The sequence below is a fragment of the Kogia breviceps genome, chromosome 12, assembly GCF_026419965.1.
Source record: "Kogia breviceps isolate mKogBre1 chromosome 12, mKogBre1 haplotype 1, whole genome shotgun sequence".
NCBI classification, from domain to species: domain Eukaryota; kingdom Metazoa; phylum Chordata; class Mammalia; order Artiodactyla; family Physeteridae; genus Kogia; species Kogia breviceps.
The window spans coordinates 100,098,735-100,120,130 of record NC_081321.1 but is presented as its reverse complement, the minus strand read 5'-3'; the positions used below and the strand labels follow the sequence as shown (position 1 = coordinate 100,120,130).

The 21,396-nt window shown below is 55.4% G+C and overlaps 1 protein-coding gene across 12 annotated transcripts in view; it reads right to left on the bottom strand.

Annotated features, from left to right (window-relative positions):
* Positions 1–21,396, bottom strand: part of TBC1D22A (TBC1 domain family member 22A) — a 541,067-nt gene that overhangs the window by 428,256 nt on the left and 91,415 nt on the right. For all 12 annotated transcript variants that reach the window (XR_010835979.1, XM_059081667.2, XM_067010451.1 and 9 more), the window contains exons 6-7: positions 14,404–14,532; positions 11,200–11,262 (exon numbers count right to left, since the gene is read on the bottom strand). Coding sequence is in view for 11 of the 12 variants with exons in the window: in XM_059081667.2 (XP_058937650.1) it covers positions 11,200–11,262; positions 14,404–14,532 (192 nt within the window). In the remaining variant the exon portion in view is untranslated. The remainder of the gene's footprint in view (positions 1–11,199; positions 11,263–14,403; positions 14,533–21,396) is intronic.

The following is a 21,396-nucleotide window of genomic DNA, read 5'->3' as shown; positions in this document are numbered from 1 at the left end:
GGTGGCAGGGCTGCGCGTGCAGGGGGCGGCCTGGGTGCGGACAGGCTGGGAGGGTAAGGCGCACTCAGCCCAGGCCCCACTGGCAGGAAGACCCCGGGACCGCTCGTCAGGAAGCTCCGTAGGGGCCTGGAGCCCTGCAGGCCAGGAGCAGGGGAGGGTGGACGGGGGCTCCACGTGACAGGCAGGAGCAGCGAGAGGCAGGAGAGACCCGGTCGGCCGGCCACATGAGGGCAGGAGGGGCAGCGAAGGTCAGCTGAGCATCTCCTCGCTCACTGGGGCCCTGGCACACCTCCATCCAACGCTGCACAGTCCGCCAAAGATGACCGGCAGGCAGGGGGTCCACCTGCACACCTCCTGGGACGCCCGCCCCTGTGTGGTCCCTCCCCTGGAGTGAGCGGGGCCCTGTGACCTGCTTCTAACCAGCCAAATACAGCCAAGGGGATAGAATTACATCACAGAAGATCATAACCCAGCCTGCCAGGAGACGCTCTCCCCTGCTGGCTTCTGGGAAGCCGGCTTCTGAGCTGTGAGCTGCACATGCAAAGGGCCACGTGCCAAGAAACTGAGGGGGGCCGAGAGCCAGCAAGAACCCGAGACCCCCAGCTCTGCAGCCTACAAGCCCCCAGATTCTGCCAGCAGCCGGGGCGTTTGGAAGCAAATGCTTCCCCAGTGGAGCCTCAGATGAGGCTGTGGCCCAGACAGCACCTTGACTGCAGCTTGCGGAGATCCTGAGCTAATAAGACCTGCCCAGACTCCTGAGCCGCAGAAACTTTGAGACAACACACGTGAATAAATGTGTGTTGTTTTAAGGCGCTAGGTCTGTGGCGATGCTGTTATGCGGCAAGACGTAACTAACACAGAGGAGACAACGGAGGCCCAGAGGAGTTAATCAACTTCCCCGAAGTCACAGCCTGTGAACAGCAGAGCCAGGACTCCACCCTTCTGGTCTGGCTAAACGGGGGCCTTGTACAGCCTAGAAAGGGCCACCGCTGCTGTGCTTCAGGAGCAAAGAGTTGTTTCCATACATGATCGAAAAAGAAGAGAAGACCAAGAAATTATAATTTTACAGTAAGAAAGAAACAGAAAAGACTATGAGCTCCCAGTGAGGAAAGTCTGCATCAGATCTATCTGCACCTGCCTGAGGTCCAGCAGGGAGCCGTGCATGCAGCAGGGGTTTGGGGTGGTGGGGGAAGGGAGGGAGGGAGAGAGAGGCTGGGGGGGGGTACTGTGTGCATGTGGATTGAAGGACATGCCAGAGCTCGGAGCACAGAGACCTCCCCTCCTCCTTTGCAATCTCATCCTCCTGGCAAGTGGTAATTTAAGCCGTGGAACACTCCCACCATTAAGCCTCACACTTTCAGAGGGCTTGTCACACACACACACACACACACACACACACACACCTAAACCTGCTCACAAGCATGAATGCCATTTTGCCCTCGGCGGCCCTGGCACCAAGAGAAGCCATCTGGCACAGATGACGTGGCCAGCTTTGCCCGGGGAGGAATGGCCGGGGCGCTGAGTCTTCTTGTCCAGTGCAGACAATTCAGCGCCTGTGCAGGCGACTGGAATGGACTGTTCCTGATGCCGGGAAAGGCCTGAGACAGCTGCAGTGGGGCTGGACTGGCCGGGGCTCCTGACTCAGGCCCAAAGCAAAGCCTCCACTGGCCCACCTTCTCCTGTGGGGAGTCCAGAGCAGGCTGTCCTGAGATTAACTAGTTCCCCCGAACACTCCACAAGGAACCCAAAGAGAGAACCCCAGAACCATCAGTCCCCGGAGCCAGGCTGCAGGGAACAGGCAGAGGTCAGGCACGTCCACGGCACCGCCCACAGGGAGTGAAATCAGCCATCTAGGCCTCCGGCGGCCTTGGTGTTAAGGCACTTAGAAAGGGTGCACTGTATTATCTTGAGGAAAAATGTAGAATTCAGATTTCCTATTAGCTAAGGCAAGCTTTCAGTTCAAATCACTTAGATTTAACTCTACTTGATCCCTCTGGATACCCTGGAAATTATATTTTTACAACTTTAACCCCAGTAATGTGTAAATAAAGGGCCAGGTGGCTCAAGCATAAAACGAAAGTGGCTTTTAAGGTGGCAGGCAGGCTGAGGCGACGAGAAGAGCACGTCCGTGGAGGTCTGCAAAGCAGGTGCAAACCCTGGCTCTGCCACCACAGAGACATGGGCTTTGGGGCCATCAGGCCCTGAGGTCAGGCCTAGATCACACAGACAGCACCATGCCTCCCAGGCACCTCCATCCCTCACCTAGGCCCCTGCGACAGGCCCAGGGGCCCCCGGTCTCCTGGCTGGTCACCCTGCTGACACCCGCACTCACCATCCCATGGAGTGGCGCAGGGGCTGCTGAGATGCGAACACATCAGGTCACACGTCCAGCCCCGGGGCTTCCCTGACTCTGAGGGAAAAAGCAGACTCCTCGCCATGACTCCACGGAGCCGGACGTGCTGCCCTGTCCTTGCCCCTCGTGGCCTCCACCGGGTCCCCTCACACTGCACCCACTTCTGTCCCTGCCTCGGGGCCTTTGCACTTACTTGTTCCTTCCGCCTGGAATGCCCTTCTCCCAAACTTCCCATGGCCACCATGACTTTCAGTATAAGATCTTAGTTCAAACCCGTATCGTGGAAGACAACATCCTTTACGCCCTATCGAGGCGGCAGATCCTCTTCCCCGCCCATTTCCACAGAAGTCCCCCCACCCCGAGGAAGGGTCTTCCTCCGTCTCGCTCACTTCTGTGCCCTTGGTCCTGGCGTGTAGCTGAATGGAGCTCCACTGGCTGAATGGACGTGTATATGAGGAAGGTCCCCCACCCTCCATTTTCAGCCCTCGCTCCCCTCTGTTCTGTAAGCTCTCTGCCATTGGGGGGCACCTGGACCTTCCCACCTGGGGTCTCTCTGGACAGACGACACCCGGGGTGTCTCCTGGATTTGGGACTGGCTTTTCCCATCCTGTCTCTCCATCAAGCGATGCTCCAGACCCGGCTCCTCAGGTGCCAGACAGTCAGGACTTCAAGGCCCCCCACTTGTCTAAGATGGGAAATGGCCTGGGAGGGGAGACTCGGCTCCACGGAGGGGAAGCGGGCGCGGGCATTTGGTGCAGGGAGACTTCGGAGAGGAGGCGACGGCCTGTAATAATATAGAAGAGATCTCCAGACAGAGAGGATGCCTGCTGACACTGGGAAAACACGAATCCAAAAGGACAGGGGGGAACCCCGAGTCCTGACCTGCCCATAGCTGAGGGGAGCTGAAGGGAGGGCGCTGGCTGGGGGCAGGGGCTGCGGGATCCGCAAGGCAGCTAGGCTCCCTCGTGCCCCTGGCTGCGCCCCGGGCCCCCTCAGCTCCAGCCTCGGGGACCCACGTGCCAAGACCACATGTTCCGACGTCTGCCCCTTGCGTGCCCGCCCTGAGCTGTCCGGCTGGCTCGGCCTTCAGGCTCCGTCCTCTCCCATCCCTGCTCCCGGACCCTCTCCCCGGGTGCCAGTGGGACGGGAGCGGGACCCTGGACTCGGTGGCCCCGGGAGACGGGGCTGCTTCAGGACGCCCGGCACAGACTAAACCCATCGGCGGCGCAGTCAACTTACTCACTAAAGGCTGTGGGCAGAGAGACAGTCACGACAGACCAGGCTGTGACGGCGATTAGGAGGCCGCCGCCTGCCATCGGAAACCACAGCCGAGCTGCAAGGGTGCAGAGTTTCTTTTTCTTTGTTGCTTCCTTCTCACTGACTGATTTATTCTGTACCTTTTGTCTTAAATCACTTCATAGGAGCATGCTTTGCTTTTGCTCTGAAATCACAAGAAGTAGCACTGATTCCAGCCAAAGTCACTTAGCGCCACTGAAAAACTCCCCCACCCATTCATCCGACACAGGCCCGTGGGCCCCGGGGTCCCCACTGCTTCCCTCTGGAAGCCCCTCGGCTCGTTTCCCAGCAAGGCCGCAACGCAGCCCAGGAAGGCGCTGCGACCGTGCAAGCACTCGGGCAGCAGCGCGAAGGGAGGGCTTCCCTGAGGTCCCTGTGCCCTGTCCTCGCCGCCGTCATCAGACACGGAGACCTTGACGGAGGGAGAGCAGTCCCGGGCCCAGCGCAGAGGGGCCTGTGCTGAGGGACTTCTCTACACCTGCATCAAACAATGGCACGGTTATTCGGCAAAGAATGAATGCATCGAGCCATTTCTAAGCTTTTGCTCTCAGACCGGTTAAAAAACAAAACAAAACATAAGCCACTGCTTGTGCATCGCTTTCCCCAAGCAGGTGTTTTCAAACTGTAACGTGCTTTAAGGGGTACGAGTTACACACAGGGTCCCCTGGGGTGTCTGCCCTCGGAAGCGCCAGAGGCCGGCGGGGAGCGCACTCGCCCCTCCTGCCCCGCCCCCTTCCCCGGGTCCCATCCGATTCTCCAGGGCCTCTGACACCGAGTCTCAGCTACAACAACAGAGAGGAGCCTCACAAAGGACACCCACTCCTCCTTCCCCACCCAGGCCACCTCACCAAGCGGGCACAGCCCCAGGAGGGCCGGCGTGGGGACAGCCGGCTCCAGCCCACTGCCGGGACCCCTGTCTCCAAGGGCCCCGACATGCCCGGATCCTCAGAGCAACTTCGGGCCCGGCTCAGAGGACAGACCAGAGGCCAGAGCGACTCTGAGTCCCCCAGGACAAAGTGGGAAGAGGTGATGGGTCACTGACATCAGGTCAGTGGTCAAAAGCCAGCAGCCCCAGGCCAGGACTCCTGACGGAGGGACACAGGAGCCGGCAGCCAGGGCACCGTGGGACCCTGGGATGGCACAGGCCGGGCGGGCCACGCGGCAGGAGCCCAGCCCGCACCGTCCCTGCAGCCCCCCTGCAAGGACGAGCCCCCTCTAGCCGGGGCCGCGGGGCTTCACCTCGCAGTCAGCCCAGCACCCCGGGCCCAGGGGAGAGGCGGCGGCAGGGGCAGCCGGGCCACAGGTGCACCAGGGAGGGGTGCCGGCCAGCCAGGGGCGCGGGCCTCCTGCCCGCAAGGCGCCCGAGGGCCCAGGTCAGGAAGGAGAGGCCTCCCCGACCGTGAGCCGGCTGGCCTCAGCACCTCGGTGTCCCCTCCAGACTGGCGTCCCCACAGACGGCCCTGCCTCCAGGCCATCCTCCCCAAGGCCACGCACAGCGGGAGCAGGGCCGGCACCACACGCCGCCGCGGACGGAGACCGCCGCGGCCACCACGCGCCCAGCAGTTGGCCACGGGCGCTCCTTCAGGGGCCACGGTCCCCACGACTCCGTATGTCCAAAATCCAGGTATTTCATTAACAGCTGTCACAGGAGAGGTGAAAACAATGCATTCACTTGCACGAGACCATCAGCAGAAGTGCGGGGGTTCAAGAAACGAGAGACACGGAGGGGGGCTCGGACCTGCCACAGCGCGTTAACTCACATTTGAATGGATGCGCCGTGGGTTCAAGTAGCGGTATTATCTGCCAATAAAGCCAGCATGCCCTCCGTGTGTGGATGCGTTTAATGAAAACACAGACCGATACGCACTGGTTATTATTCGCTCTTAAAGTTCTGTTGACATTCCTGACGCGCTTGTCTTTATCAGAGAGAAAGAATCCATGGAAAGTCATTCAAACTTTAAACTCTCCCTGAACTATCTTTTCTACAGAGCGATTTATACTCAACGACAGTAATTAAAATACTTGTTACTATTACCGTCGGGGCTTAAAAAAAACAAGGGAAAATGCGACCGGCAGCCCAGTCTGCTTGCCCAGCTTCAGAAACCTGAGCGCCATGCCAGGTTTTTCCTAAAAAACCCCAGCGTTCTCCCACAGAGGGCTCCGGGGGGTGCTCAGGAGGCCCCCTCCTGGCAGCTCTTTCTGTCCTCACCGTGTAAACCTTATCACAGGCCCTCCATACGCCTCCAAGGCAGGACCAGCACGCCAGCAACTCGGGGCGCTCGGGGAGCGGAGGTGTTTTGCATCCTAAGAAATGAAATATGTTGTCATCGAAAATGTCGCTGTGCTCATGATTACTGAGGGAAAAAAATCTGATTTCAGAAACGCGAAAACATCATAATTCTACCATGTGCACCAGCAACGCGACTTCACAGCGTACAGAGCACCGTGGCGTTCATTTCTACAGGAGGAGCTGCAAGATACACAGCTCTGTTGAGTAGATCTGTGGGATTTATATCTCCCGAGATCCAGGAGCCGTGTGGGCTCAGAAAGAAGACATATTTAGAACACAAGTGTTTGCAGCAGGACTGAGGGAACCTTCCCCCGTACGAATTGTAACATCTGATGAATGAAACAAGAATGACAGTCTATAACAAATCTAAAAATGCAGATTAATAGGCACCCAGATACCACATAAAGTGTGCACGGAATACAGGTTTACAAAACAATTAATAATGCAGCACGCTCTGAAGCAAGCCACAACGCCACGTTTGGTTTGTGAATTACTCCACCTTCACCTCCTTCGCATGGGGGCATTTACATCCCACATTTTGTGCTCAAGTCAGTTGTCTTGATAGGTTAGCAAAGCACAGACGTTTCAGCACACTCAAAACTGAAGTACAGAAAAGAAACAACACCTTCAAACAAAACATCACGGTGTCACACACGTCACCAGACCAAACATTCGGCACAGCTGATGGGACAACGTATCAAAGCACAACTGAGGAATCAGACATTGGTCAGAGGGCGTTTTTCCGTTTAAAGAGAGGCCAGGCTTCCCCTCCTGGCGGTTCGGCACGTGAAATGTTAACACACTTCATCCCATGAGGCAGTAAAAAAAAAAAATCCATCCTGTGACCAATTTGGATTTATTTCGGGGATGTACGGTCACCTCAATACTAGGAAGCTCACTGATAAAATCTACCATATCAACAGAATAAAGGAGGAAAGACCTATTTCTCCTCTCAGATGACACGTGGGAAAGGACATGATGAATCTCAACAGTAACTTAGGATTTTAAAACTATGAGAAAAGCAAGGCACCGTCCTTAACATAAGGTATCTATAGAATCTACAGTAAATATCCTAAGTCAAAGAAGAAATGTTAAAAGACTTCTTTAGAATCAGAATGACACCAGGACGCCTGCTTTCACTACTAATATTCAATACTGTAGTGGAAGTCTTGGCCAGCAGGGGAAAAAAAAAAAAGCCAAGCACGTATATACAGAACAGAAAGAAAAAAATGAAACTATCATTATTCATAAGTAATATGATTAACTTCTTTGAAAACTCAAATACATCTACACACAAAATATGAGAATTGAAGAAAGAGATTAGTAAGTTTGCCAGATACAAAATTAACTTACGAAGGTCAACTGCATTTCCATATACTGTCAATAAAAAATTAGACAATGCCACTAAAAACTTTAAAAACGCTATTTGCTTAAAATGTATCTATGAATAAATTTAGTTAAGTTGTGTCATATGTTTAAGGAGGTATGGTTGTTTAAAAGATCAGAAGAACTAAGTGCAAAAACAAAGTGTTAATTTTCTCCAACTGTTCAACAGATTCTATGTAATTTCTGAGATTTCTATGAAACACAACGATTTTAAATTTACCTCCAAAAGCAAAAGGTCATGAGTAGCCCAGAAACAAGAACCAGGCCTGGGTGGCCTGTCCTACCAGACATCAAGACCATGTAACCGAGACAGGGTGACGGGGGCACAGGGATATGGGTGGAAAGACCAGGGCAGAGGTGACAGCCCAGAGGAGCCCACACACAGCTGCTGTATGACAGCGCACGAGGGCCAGGGCCACAAGCACTTATCCACATAGGGGGATTTTAAAAGCAGGGGGGCTGCTGTGTCAGACTCCGTGCAAAGTCAATCCCAAATGGATTATGGTCCTGAAGGTAAAAGGCAAAACTCTAAAACCCTTAGAATATAAGATTTCCTTGAAATCGTGAGGTTGGAAAGGACGTCTCAGTCCACAAAAAGGCCTAATCATAAAGGGAAAGACTGCTGAGCTGCCTTTGTTAAATTAGGCATTGCCGTTCACACCAACGAGAGTAAAGAAGCAACCCACTAACGAAAAGAAGATACACGCATCCATACGTTTCCAACCGAGAAGTAGCATCCAGCTTATACTAGGAAGTCTTACAAATCAGGAGGATAACCTAACAGACAAAACGATGCACTAGAAATAGGGGCAGAAGCATTTCACAAGAGAGGAAACCAAATGGCCTGAGAAAACGTACTTAACGTGATCACAACCGTGAAGGGATATGGGAAGTGAGCGGCGGCCTGAGACCCAGGCGGTCAGGGAGCCTTTCGGTTTCACAGCGCCCGGGGCGGGGGCGGGGGCGGCGCTGGGCGCTCACCACCGGCCCCCGGGGCCACTCCCTGGCACACCCCCCAGAGAAACCCTCAGACCTGCGCACAGGGGCTCCGAATGCTCACGGCAACATTCTGAGAAGAAGCACGAGAACGAACACGACCCAGATGCTTATCAACGCTGGACTCTGGATCAATAAAAGCCGCAGGACACAGGAGGGAACAGTACACAGCAGTGACGGTGAGCCACACGGGGCTTCCCCGGGGGCGCGGCGGTCCAGAGCCCGCCTGCCGATGCAGGGGACGCGGGTTCGCGCCCCGGTCCGGGAAGATCCCACGTGCTGCGGGGCGGCTGGGCCCGTGAGCCGTGGCCGCTGCGCCTGCGCGTCCGGAGCCTGTGCTCCGCAACGGGAGAGGCCACAGCAGTGAGAGGCCCGTGTACCGCAAAAAAAAAAAAAAAAAAAAAAAAAAACAGGCGAAACACAAACACACACACACACATAAACTCGTGTCATAAAACTACACAGAAAAGCAAGAGAATAATTAACCAAAATTCAAGGGAACAGTTACTCGTTGGGGGACAGGGGCACGTCTGCAGAGGGACAGAGAAGGGACCTCAGTGACACCAGTCTGGCTCTATTTCTTCAGCCTGACAGTGGGTATGTGGAAGCTACTTTTTAAGTTTTTTCTTTAAGTTGGACATATATATTGTAGAAATCTTTCTGCTCTGACATATTTTACCATAAAACCAAAAGGACAAAAAAAGCAAAGATCTATGGATTACATCCCCAAAATATAAACCAGAAGAGTTTAATGAACCGATTCCATAAGTATCTCTCAGGCTCTCACAAATGCATCCCCACCTCTGAAGAAAAAAAAAAAAAAAAAAGATGAATCGTGAGACCGAACGAAGAGAGGAGGAGAAAGACGACGCGGACTCGCGGAGCGCTGAGCCCCGGCGGCGCGCCAGGCTCAGGGCCTTCCGGTGCAGAACGCTCGCACCGGGGGGAGAGCACGTTTAACGCATGCGTCCCGCCAACATCTGCCAAGCGCTTACCATGCTACACGCCGGGCCCCAGGAGAAGAAAGACCCAGGCCGTGCCCCGGGGAGCTTGCAGTGTGAGAAGAGAGAGCCACGGCCAGAATCCCAGCAAGACAGCTGACTCACCCACCCAAGCCCACCAATGTCCGTGAGGCACCAGAGGGGGCCAGCACCAGCGTGGAGGCTGGCGGAGTCGAAGGGGACAGAGACAGGTGACCACCCACGGGAGGCACGTGGGCGCGGCGGGCCGGCCAGGGCAGGCAAGCGGGTGCTGGCAAGCTCGGGGGGCCGCCGGGCAGAGGAGGCTGGGGAGGGACCCCCAGGCAGAGGAACGGCACACGTGCAAATATGCCAAAACCCTCTTCAGTTTGGCCCGGGTCCTCGGGGACAGAGCCAACGCCTGCTTCTCGGAAGCGGGCTTCTTCCCGTCCACCGCGGGGCCCACGCTTCTCCACGCAAAGGCTTTGGTCGGGAAGTCTGTCTACAGAAAGTTCACGGTCGGGGAAGGAGTCCAGCATGAACACATCTGTGCTCCACCGGCACCTGCCTCCTGGAAAATGACCATCCTTCAGGGCCACGGAAAACTCATCACACCAGCTGGAAGAACAGTACATAGATAATGTGTCTAAAAGGCCTGCGAGTTTCATTATCCTCTGTGTCGGTTTAAATGTAATGAGACATCACTTCTCCACGGCTAATTGGAAAAAGCATCTACTTTCCCTAATTTGTGAAACTGCCCTAAGAAGCAGATAACCAGAGGGCAGATAATATAACAATTACGGAGGAGAAGTGACCCGGTAGATGATGAACTTATCAAGTGAAAAGGCCCAGCTGCGAAATCTGAAGGAGCTTCTTCCCATGAGCTCTCTGTACCAATCGCAGGGGCCAGAGGGCCTCGGGTCACAATCCGTATTCTCCCGAGTAACAGGTTGATTTTATTCGGCGGCAGACACAGGATAAAAAGCCCAAGTGGCAAAAAAGTTACGAATTTTACTTTCAAATAGCAGCGTGGGATGAAAAGATTAATTACTGGTTTCAACAAAATCTCCTAAGTCCCATGAGGCTCCAGGCAATGCTCCAGGCACCCGAGCCGCGGCCCTGCTCCCGGGGAGCTGACATACAGGCACAGGCGGAGTGAGACCTCATCAACAAGAAGACAAATCCGATCGGATAACAAGCGCCGTGAGACATACAAAGCGCGAGAGGAAGTCGGGGAGAGGGCCTGGGACACCAGCCAGGGTCGCTGGGAACAGCGTCTCCGAACCAGACACCTGAGGTCACAGGTGAGAGAAGGAGGGATCCAGACACAGCTGCTCACGAAACACGTACTTGTGCACGGCTGCTGCGTGCCGTGCGCCGCTTGAGGTACAGGCGTTAGGACTGAAAACGGGACAGACAGAAGGTCTGCTCGGATGCAGTGGAGACAGAAGAGCGGAGCACAGGCGCGGGGGCAGCCCCAACCCAGGAGCAGCTGGGCCCCAGGTCCCAGGTCCCTGGGGAGGTCAGGTGGCGCGGCCTCTAGTGGTTACCCCAGGAGGTCCCACCTCCGCAAAGACCCTCCCTCCATCGGTGGCCTCTACGTGCCCCCTCCTGGGGAGGGGCCTGGAGACGAGGGAGAACAGCAGGTGTGGCTTCCAGACTATCAGCCTCGCTCGAGTGGGCTTCTCGGTCCTAAACTGGGTGGTGGGCTCGTGAGTGTCAACTACATACACAACTCCAACTGAGTTCTTTTGTACACACCAGTGCTGCACAATAAAAATATCTAAGGACCGGTTAGCAGTTCCGGTTGGCGATTCTGCCCCCAGGGGCCATCCCCACACCTGCCGTGGGTAGAGCCACCAGGACGGTGGGCACCCGTCTCCCTCCAAGAAAGGGAACTTGCGGACGCCGGCTCTTACCTCCGTCACTTTGGGTTGAAGTATTAACGCTTCGGGACTCATTCGAGGGACGTCTATGTGGATCTGCAGATGGAGGAGAGAGACACACGTAGTTTAAAAGACGGTGGACATCACGACAGGCGTTACGATTAAAGGGTGACACTTAATAACAGCAGCGGATTTGCTCTGGGGCCCGGTCCGCTCTCTCTGAGAAGACAGATTCTGTGTCACGTGTTCTCCCGTGGAGGAGAGGCAGGTTCCGTCCGCCTGGGCCCCCCCCCCGCCGCCCCCGTCCTAGCATGACAGGCTTGTTCCACGCGTTCCAACCCAGTGGCAGCTGCGTGATTAGGAACAGAGCAGGCCCTCGGCTATTTAGTAACAGGATCCATAGCAATTAGCAAACATTGATTTCCAGCCTCTGACACGGGGAGCGATTCGAGCACATCAACAGTGTACACGTGTTCGACTGTGACAGCTGCTTCTTCGAACCCCGGCCAGTTTTCTCCGCTTTACAAAATCCTTGGGGGACCCGGGGCACTTTTCAGAGGACGCATTTAGAAACCTCCGGTAGGGCTTCCCTGGCGGCGCAGCGGTTGGGAGTCCACCTGCCGAAGCAGGGGACGCGGGTTCGTGCCCCGGTCCGGGAAGATCCCACGTGCCGCGGAGCGGCTGGGCCCGTGAGCCGTGGCCGCTGCGCCTGCGCGTCCGGAGCCTGTGCTCCGCAGCGGGAGAGGCCACGACAATGAGAGGCCCGCGTACCGCAAAAAACTAATAAATAAAAATAAAAATAAAAACCTCTGGTAGAATCAGCTGATCCCCCACCTGAGCACCATGTGACATGAGAGTCATGACAAAGTTCCCCATACCGCAGAGCAGCACACCTGCGGGTTGAAGACGCAACCAAAGAAGATCGTTCAGGGCTCGAGCTGGCATCCGGGCCGGCCCTCAACACCCTACACGAGCACCCACCGTGGCCAACGCGGTCACCATCCCCGTCCAACCCAGGAAAACGGCCCAAACAGGCCGCGGGAAGACGTGCACATCTTAACGCCGTGCGGAGCCTCCGATTCAGGTTCATCCCCCGTCCCTGCCCGTGCCCACGAGGTTCTGGGATCCACGGGGCTGGGAGTCTCCTCACTCTGCCTCGCCAGCACCGTGGCCTTGGGTCCCTCCCTCACCAGGCTCTGGGGCTCGGCATCCTCGCCTGTTAGACACCTGCCGCGTCCCTCAGAGGGCAGGCCCAGGACGGCCCAGGGCCCACCTCCAAGAGGCGTGTGTGCCCAGCACAAAGCAAGCGGGCCCACGGGAAACACCGCCCCAGCTCACACCGCGCTCAGTTATAGTAACGTAGGAACGTCGGGCGGCTTCACAGTAACACAGGAGCTTTTGATTACCTATCACGGTGACTGAATAAAGATATATGCAACCCGTTTTTAATTAACTTTCCCTCAAGAAATTCAAAATAGAATGCAGCCTGCTAAATCTTGCTGATAGATGCTCGTGTCATCCTTTGGACGTCTCTTTCTGGAATAAAAACACAGCAAAGTGACTTCCCTGGTGGTGGAGTGGTTAAGAATCCGCCTGCCAATGCAGGGGACGCGGGTTCAAGCCCTGGTCCAGGAAGATCCCACAGGCCGCGGAGCAACTAAGCCCGTGCGCCACAACTACTGAGCCTGCACTCAAGAGCCCTCATGCCACAACTACTGAAGCCCGTGAGCCGCAACTACTGAAGCCCGCGCGCCTAGAGCCCGTGCTCCACAACAAGAGAAGCCACCGCAATGAGAAGCCCGCGCTCCACAACGAAGAGTAGCCCCCGCTCGCCGCAACCAGAGGAAGCCCGCGCGCAGCAATGAAGACCCAACGCAGCCAAAAGGAAATAAATAATTTTTTGAAAAACACACACACACACACAGCAAAAATACAAATAGCAAAAAATAGCAAATGTACCCATTCCCTGAAACCAGTGAAGTGGAGAAACAAACCAGGTAAGCTAGTATTTCCCTGATCCAATCCAAACGCACCCCGTACCACAAATCAGTTTCCCAGAGTGACGCGTGGCAGCAACGTGTGGCCTGGGAGCCGCCCAGCGGGGGGAGACAGAGGACAAGCCCCAGTATGGGCAGCAGGGGCCAGAGGCAGAGAAGGCCCCGCCCTGGAAGGTGGCGGAAGCGGGGCCCTGTCCCCATCTCCCTCCCCCCGCCCCCAAACGAGTCACTCTTCCTGCAGAGCTGCCACGTGCCTGTGTGGGGAAGATGCCTTTCAGCAATCCATTTAACTCAAAGAACCCGTGACTAGCAATGAGCGCTAAGGCCTGTCTTTGGACCTTTGTGCACCGCACCGAACTGACAAGGAGACGTGAGTATCCCACGTCTGAGGGGGAGAAATTCGGCAACTCTCATTCACCTAGAGGTCGGGTTTCCAAGAGGAACTACTCAACACTGACACGCATCAGGAAAATCAGAAGTTCGTGTCAGAATACGAGGCAGAGCTACCAATTCCTAACCACCTTTTTGTTCAACTGCAGCACAAAGCATTCTGAATTCTCACACATTACAAAGACGAGAATTATAAAGGCTTCGAGCGATTCTAACAGCAAATTCTGGACACACCATGAACCGTAAATCAATTGTAAGTATCTTTCCCATCATGCACACTGTCAACTGACTCTTCAAGAAGCCATAATTATATCCATTTCATATTAAACTAAATAGCAAACCTATAAGCTGGCTACACCTCTGCTATGGACTGAACTGTGTGTCTCCAGAACCAAGCCGAGCAGCATGGCTCTCCTCTACCCACATCACGTCCCCGACAGCAGCAGAGGACAGCGCCCGCGGGGCCCAGGGGACTCACACGTCTGACCCGACCGGACAAATGTCTGCTCCTGACCTTGTGGTCAGAGGGCCGCTCGCTGAGTCACAAGACACCCTCCACCCGGGGCAGGGCGGGGGGCGGGGGAGGAGCTCAGTGCACGGAGAGGGGTCTGGGCTACCTGTTCTGTGGCTCCAATTAAGAGCTCCCTTCCCACTTCTGCAGAAGGAACTGGAGATGTCCAAGGTGCTAGTATCAGCGGGAATTCACCATTATTCGTTTTGAAGTTTATCTATTTACTAGAAAATAAAGATCTGTGACCCAATCAGGAACCTGCCAGATAAGGCGTTTCCTCCAAGAAGGCAGACGTCACCAAGTAGCTCAAGCGACAAGAAAAAGAAGAAGTATCCCCACCTGTCTGTATGTATCCTGGTGAACTTCATCCGTCCTAGAATCATAATAGTGATCAATAAAAGCAAAATATTCTTTCTGTTTTCTTTGGAGAGTAGCTGGTCTTCGGTCTACATTGGCGGGAAGGTAACCCTGCGTGAGAAAAAAACAAACAAGAAAAGTACATACGGTTAACGGTAATTCCTGGAGTCTCTGTGAGAAGTCTGTAAGCAAAAGGCTCACATCTTACGCGAGCTTGGCGCTCTGAAATCTGACACGGAGGGGAGGACAGATGAGGTGTGAAGAAAGAGACACAAATTAAAGCAGTGAGCTGGGCCCCATGGAAGTATCACCCATGGGGTATCATGGGTATCACCACGGGGTTTATCACCCCCAACCGCACTCCACGGGGTCTGGGCTCAGACACCTGCAGCCCCCACCGAGGTGACGGAACTCTGCCTGCAGCCGTACAAGAGTGGGCCGGAAGCAGCGCGGCAGGCAGGCACTTACCGCGCTCATCTATAGCACAACCGAGAGATGGAAGCCCCCTTCTCTAAATGCCTTGGACACCATGGAGAGCTCAGAAGTGTGTAGGCCCTATAACTATACATGTGTGTGTGCATATATGTGTGCATATGTGTACACATATACGCATATATATACACACGTGCATATGCTTGTGTGTGTGTGTGTGTGTGTGTGTACGCACACATATGTGTAAATTCTCATGCACGTTTTATCCTCTCTCCAGAGACTCCTGGGCTCTGGCAGCCGCAGGCCCAATACCGACTCAGAAAGGGTCCAGCAGGCAGCAAAGGGTGGCCGTGAAGAGCCCAGACTCCTGTCTTACATTTTCTACTTTTTCAGTCAACATTACCACCACACCAGAGATAAAAGAGAAGGTGCCTCTTTTCAGGAAACGGTTCCATGACATCTGACAAAGGTGTACAACCGTGCAACTGCTGCCCCCGTGAAGACTGGGGCAGTGTCATCGCCCCAAAACCGCCCCAGTGCCCTCCGCGGTCCCCCCCACCCCCTCTTCCCCACGGCTCGCGGCTGCTGCCCTAGAATCACCCGTAAGTGGAATCACGGGGACCTGTGCCTGGGGGCGAGGTTTCCTTCACTCGGCCTGCTGGCTTTTTTTTTAACTGAAGTATAGTTGATTTACAGTGTTGCATTAATTTCTGCTGTACAGCAGTGACTCAGGTATACACCTATAGACAATCTTTTTTTATATTCTTTTCCATGATGGTTTATCCCAGGAGAATGGCTCTAGATCCTGGTACTCTACAGTAGGACCTTGTTGTTTATCCATTCTATATGTAATAGTTTGCATCTACCAACCCCGAACTCCCAGTCCTTCCGTCCCCGCCCCCCTCCCCCTTGGCAACCACAAGTCTGATCTCTATGTCTGTGAGTTTGTTCCTGTTTTGTAGATAAATTCACTTGTGCCATATTTTAGATTTCAACAGATGAATGGATAAAGAAGATGTGGTACACATATGCAATGGAATACTACTCAGCCATAGAAAAGAACAAAATAATGCCATTTGCAGCAACGTGGATGGACCTAGAGATGATCATACTAAGTGCGGTAAGTCAGACAGGGAAAGACAAATACCGTAGGATAGCCTGCTGTCTTTTGAGATTCTTTCAGGAACCAACAGTGACCTCCTCTTTCTCCCCAGGTGGAATTTCCAGGGTATGGCTATTTACCAGTTTGTTAAGCCATTCACTCTTTGCTGATCATTTGAGTTGTTTCTAGTTTGGGGTTATTTTAAATAACGCTTGTTATAAATATTCTTGCACAAGATTTTTATGAATATACAGTTTGATTTCTACTGGGTAAATACCTAGGAGCAGAGTCACTAGGTCATAATGTAGGTGTATGTTTAGTTTTCTAAGAAACTGCCAGATCCTTTCCCAGAAGGATGATGCCATTTTCCATCCCAACTAACAATGCCTGAGAATCTCAGACGTTCCACACCCTCCCTGAAACTCAGTATTGTCAACCTCTAATATCAGTCACTCTGTCGAGGGCTTTTTTAATTTTTTTTTTTTTTGCGGCACGCGGGCCTCTCACTGTTGTGGCCTCTCCCGTTGCGGAGCACAGGCTCCGGACGCGCAGGCTCAGCGGCCACGGCTCACGGGCCCAGCCGCTCCGCAGCACGTGGGATCTTCCCGGACCGGGGCACGAACCTGCATCCCCTGCATCGGCAGGCGGACTCTCAACCACTGCGCCACCAGGGAAGCCCTGTCGAGGGCTTTTAATTTCATTTCCCGAATGACTCGTGATGTTGAGCGTCTTTTCACAAACCCCTCTGCCACTGCTTCTCTTCTCTGGTGAAACGTCTGTTTGGTGAAACATCTTTTGCCCAGTTTTTTAATCAGCTGCTTGTCTTCTTAGTGAGTTTTATGAGTGCTGTATACATTCGAGACGCGAGTCTTTTTGTCAAATATGTGCACTGTGATTATAGTCTCCTAGCCTGTGGCTTGCCTTTTTATGTCTCAAACAACCGAAGTTTCACATTTTCACGAAGTCCAATGCACAGTTTTTCTTTGCTATTTAGTGGTCCTTGCGTCCCGTGTAAGAAGGGTTTTCTCCTTGCTTTCTTCCTAACGTTCTAAAGCCTATCCCGCGAGTGTCCCTTCAACATCACTCCCTCCGGAGGCTGGGCCTGACCCTCGGGGAGGCTGCTCACGCAGCGCCCCAGCAGCACCCGGCACGAGGCCCCGCAGAGCCAGCCCCTCACCGTGCCAGCCACATGGCAGGCACCCAAGTTTTCACCGAGTGCATTCATGCATGAGTGAAAAATGAACAAATACATCCGCTGCGGTGCCTTCTGCGTTTTAAAGCGCTTTCACATCCAAAGTCAACGTCACTGTGCTTACCGCTGAACATCTATGCATCCTTTGTTCAAACAGAGCCCTGAAGAGCCTCTGGGAGTTGTGTCTTCCTAGTCTCAACCCATGTGCCACCTGAAGGTGGGTAATCCCCTTCCTTCAGGACAGGCCTTGATGGGCTAATAAGCTAAACAGCTACACCATCCCACCAGCCAGTGACCGGCAGGCTCGGGGGTAAAGGGGGGACCCGATGCAGGCACAAAAGCCAGACCCGGGGCCTTCTTTGCTGCTGCTTGTGAATCAAAGAGAATGTGCACAGTCTGGAGCTGCGACAGCCACTCTGTGACCACGAGGGAGAACCACGAGCTGCAGGTCCACCATGAAGAGCTGACTCAAGAAGAGCTGCGCTCAGTCGCCTTGATGATGAAATCCACCTAAGTCCAGCCGTATCTTCTCAGCCGTGTGAGCACACGCATCCCCTTTATTTCATACCTGGGAGCAGAACCTATCAGGTGGGCATACCTCTGACAGATTTTGCTGAAGAATCTTCCAAAGTGGTTACCCTCCCATTCGAAGTGCATGGGAACGCCCACTGCCCTACGTCCTTACCGACACTTGGTATCAGACATCTTTTCATTCTGGCCATCCTGATGGGTTCACGGAGGTAGCTACCAGAATGTAGTTTTCACCTGCATCTCCAGTGGACTGAAGGATGCCGTGTACGTCACCTGAGTGCAGCCCCTTTCCCTTCCCTGTCAGGCGGTCCCCTCTCTCCTCCGGATTCATAAGCACCTGCCATATGTAGTCTGACGTGAGTCCTGTTGTGAGCACCTCCTCCTCCTCCCCGCGCTTTGCCTTTTCTCCCCACTAACGATGTCTTTTGATGAAGAGAAGTCCCTAACTTTAACGAAGCCCAATTTACTTTTAACGGCTAGAGTCCTTTTTAAGGAAATTTCCTCTCCAACATTCCGTGCTTATGTATCTCAACTTAAAATCATGACCGTATTCCCGCTGTCACGTGGTATTGTTCCACTCCAGGGGTCGGCAAACGCCAGCCCACTGCCCATTTCCATAAACAGAACTTCGGCGGCAAACAGCCACGCCCGTTTGCTCACGTGTACGGCTGCACACAACCCAGGTAGAGCTGAGTGGTTGGAAAGAGACCACGTGACCCACTGAAACACGTGCTAAAACGCTTGCTCTGCAGCCCTTTACAGAAAAAGCTTGCCAACCCCTGCTCTAAAACCACTCATCCCCAAGGCTGCATAGCCTTCCACCATATATATTTCTTTTTTTTTTTTCGGGTACGCAGGCCTCTCACTGTCGTGGCCTCTCCCGTTGCGGAGCACAGGCTCCGGACGCTCAGGCTCACCGGCCATGGCTCACGGGCCCAGCCGCTCCGCAGCACGTGGGATCTTCCCAGACCGGGGCACGAACCTGCGTCCCCCGCATCGGCAGGCGGACTCTCAACCACTGCGCCACCGGGGAAGCCCCGACCATATATATTTCTTTATACGGATTTCTATTTCTTTCCTCGATTTCTGAACCTTTTGACAACTTTCAATTGTCCAGTATTCTAAAATACGTGGTCGTGAGCAGTGAAATTTCTACAAGTGCATCGTTAGCTCCGAGGGATACGGGCTATATTTAAGGCTCTCGATGCCTCTTTTTCCAAGTGGCGCTGCCAGGAGGTGTAGCAATTTACATCCCAGCAGCCTTGGCACGAGGTGCCACCTGCCCTCCACCTTCCCCAACAGTGAGGAGGAGCCCCCGTGGAGAACACCTGCCCTCACACGGCTTCCACTGATGACCGTTGGCCGGAAAGGGGCCCATTCCCAGAGCGGCAGGTCCATCTGACAACACATGAGAGTCAGGTAGCGAGCAGCCCTACTACCCAGGAAAGGAGTGGCCGCGGTTCCCACCTGCCTCTATTTTTTCTGGTCAAGTGAGGCATCTGTGTTCCAAAGAGCAGGCCGCTTCACAGAATTACGCCAGCGACAAAAACAAAGAGGAGCCCCCCAGCGTGGACGGAAGTGCCGGGCCCGCCTCCAGAGCCTCCACATGCCAGCTGGCAAACCTGAGCAGCTCAGGACGCGGCCTCTTCAGCCCGCACCACCTGGAACACGCCGGCCTGGGGGGGGGGCCCCTCAACACAGAGCCCCCTTCCTGCTGGGCTCCCAGCCCTGCCCCCCCCCGAGGGAAGTCACAGCTTCAGAGAATCCGTCTGGGACCAGGGGCATTGACCACGCCCAGGCTGGCCTCACTGCCATGTCAAGTCTCTGTCACCTCCTGGAGAGTAACGACGACCAGGGTTTACTTCTTTTTCTTTGTCCTAAAAGTGCCACAGTCGCGGCTGAGGGAACGCAGGGACAGCTCCCCGCCAGGCTGCGCACAGACCTGCCTCTAACCCTCGCTGGCACACACGGGCCGACGCCAGCCCTGTTCCCAGGTGAGGAAACGGGCCCCAGGGGCAGGCAGGCCGGCGGGGGCTGCAGGCAAAGCCGGCCCACCTGAGGCCCTACCTCCTCGGGGCCACCTGGCTTCGCTCCCAGAGGCGGGGCCCGAGTCCCCCGTCACCACGTTGTCACACACACCCGTTCCCTGACCGCACCGGGATGCCGGGATGCCAGGCCCTGCCTCTCTCCCCACCCGACAGGCCATCCCCGCACGACTGCCAGCGCTGCCGTGGAAAAGAAGGACCAGAGAACGCAGCGCCACGCCCCAGAGACCCTGCCCGCTTCTCATCCTGCTCCCGCCAGGCCTCCCGCCCGCCCCTCGGGCCCTTCCCAGCCCTCAGCGGGCGGGCGCTCGCCCCTCCCTCTCCCTGCTCCCCCGCCCCCCACCGCCCCGGCTGGGGGGCCCCTCGGAGTTCGCTGCTCCTCTGCATCAGGGTCGGCAAACTCCCGCCCACAGGCCACATCCGGCCGCAGGATGCTTCTGTCGGCAAAACGGCATATACGGGGACTCGGCTGCGCACCTTCCTTTACAAGAGAATCTCCGGCTCCGAGGACAGGCTGCGAGGCCTGAGGGAGCCGCCCGCCCTGCCCCTCCTCCTCTGCAGGCCCAGCTCCCAGGCCCTCGGTCTGGGCTCCGGGCTCGGGCGCCGCCTCGGCCCTCCCACAGGAGCGGCCCCTCCTCTTGGCATCGGGCCGAGGGCGCTTCTAGTTCCGGCTGCTCAGCCTGCTCGAGGTCCGAGCAGGGCTCCGGGCAGCGGGGCTGCGCGGTCTGCACCGCGCCCCGAAGGCCCACGCGCTGCGCTGCTGGAGTTGGTACCTCCCTCTACAAAGGACCCGCGCACCTGGACGCGCGGCCCCAGACCCTGCGAGGCCACGCCCCTCCCCTCCCCCACGTGCCTGCTCACACGTCGCCGCCCCGGCCGGCCGCCGCCGACCTCGCCCTCAGGATCCCCCCTACTTCGCTCGCGTTTTGTTCTGTAGCACTCAGCTCCCCGGAAGATACTGTGAAGTTCACTTGTTGCGTTTACTGCTTGTGTCATCCCGCTAGAAGGCCAGCTCCATCCGGGCAGGCACCGTCCCCCCTTTTGTTCACAGACAGCCCCCAAGGGCTCAGGATGCTGTCTGGACACAACAGATGCTCCATAGATACTTGGTGGATGAACCAATGATGTCAGCAGATGTGCAAGGACACCGTCACACCCCAGGGAGCGGCCCTGCCCTGGGGGCTGGGGAGGATGTGTCTGAGCTAATTGACGAGAAGTGGGGCTGCACTGGCCCAGCACTGCTCTGGGTTGGGTTTGGTGATGGAGGAGAGGATGGAGGTGGAGAGGGACAGACACAGACGCCCTGAGAAAGGTGACAGAGCCGCATGGAGCACACAGGGCGGCACGTCCCGGCTGGTCCTGGGCAAGCCCGAAACAGCCTGGCACGGGAGGGGCATGGACATGTGTGCCAGGCCAGGGCAGTGGGGCCACCCCGGTGTCAGCCGGGGTCAGAGTGGACAGCCTTAGGCAGAGCACCTGCAGTGCCACCAAAGGGTTCCTAGTGCATGTGAACGAGTACCCAGAAATTCTCGCCACCCCCAAACGTTAAGTAACGTACCAAAACAGAACTCCTAAAAGGCAAGGGTGTCAAAACAGGGACACGGGCGATAAAAAGCCCCACACATACTCCTGACGCTCCCGTTCCTAAAGGAAAACACACACATGCAAGTTGA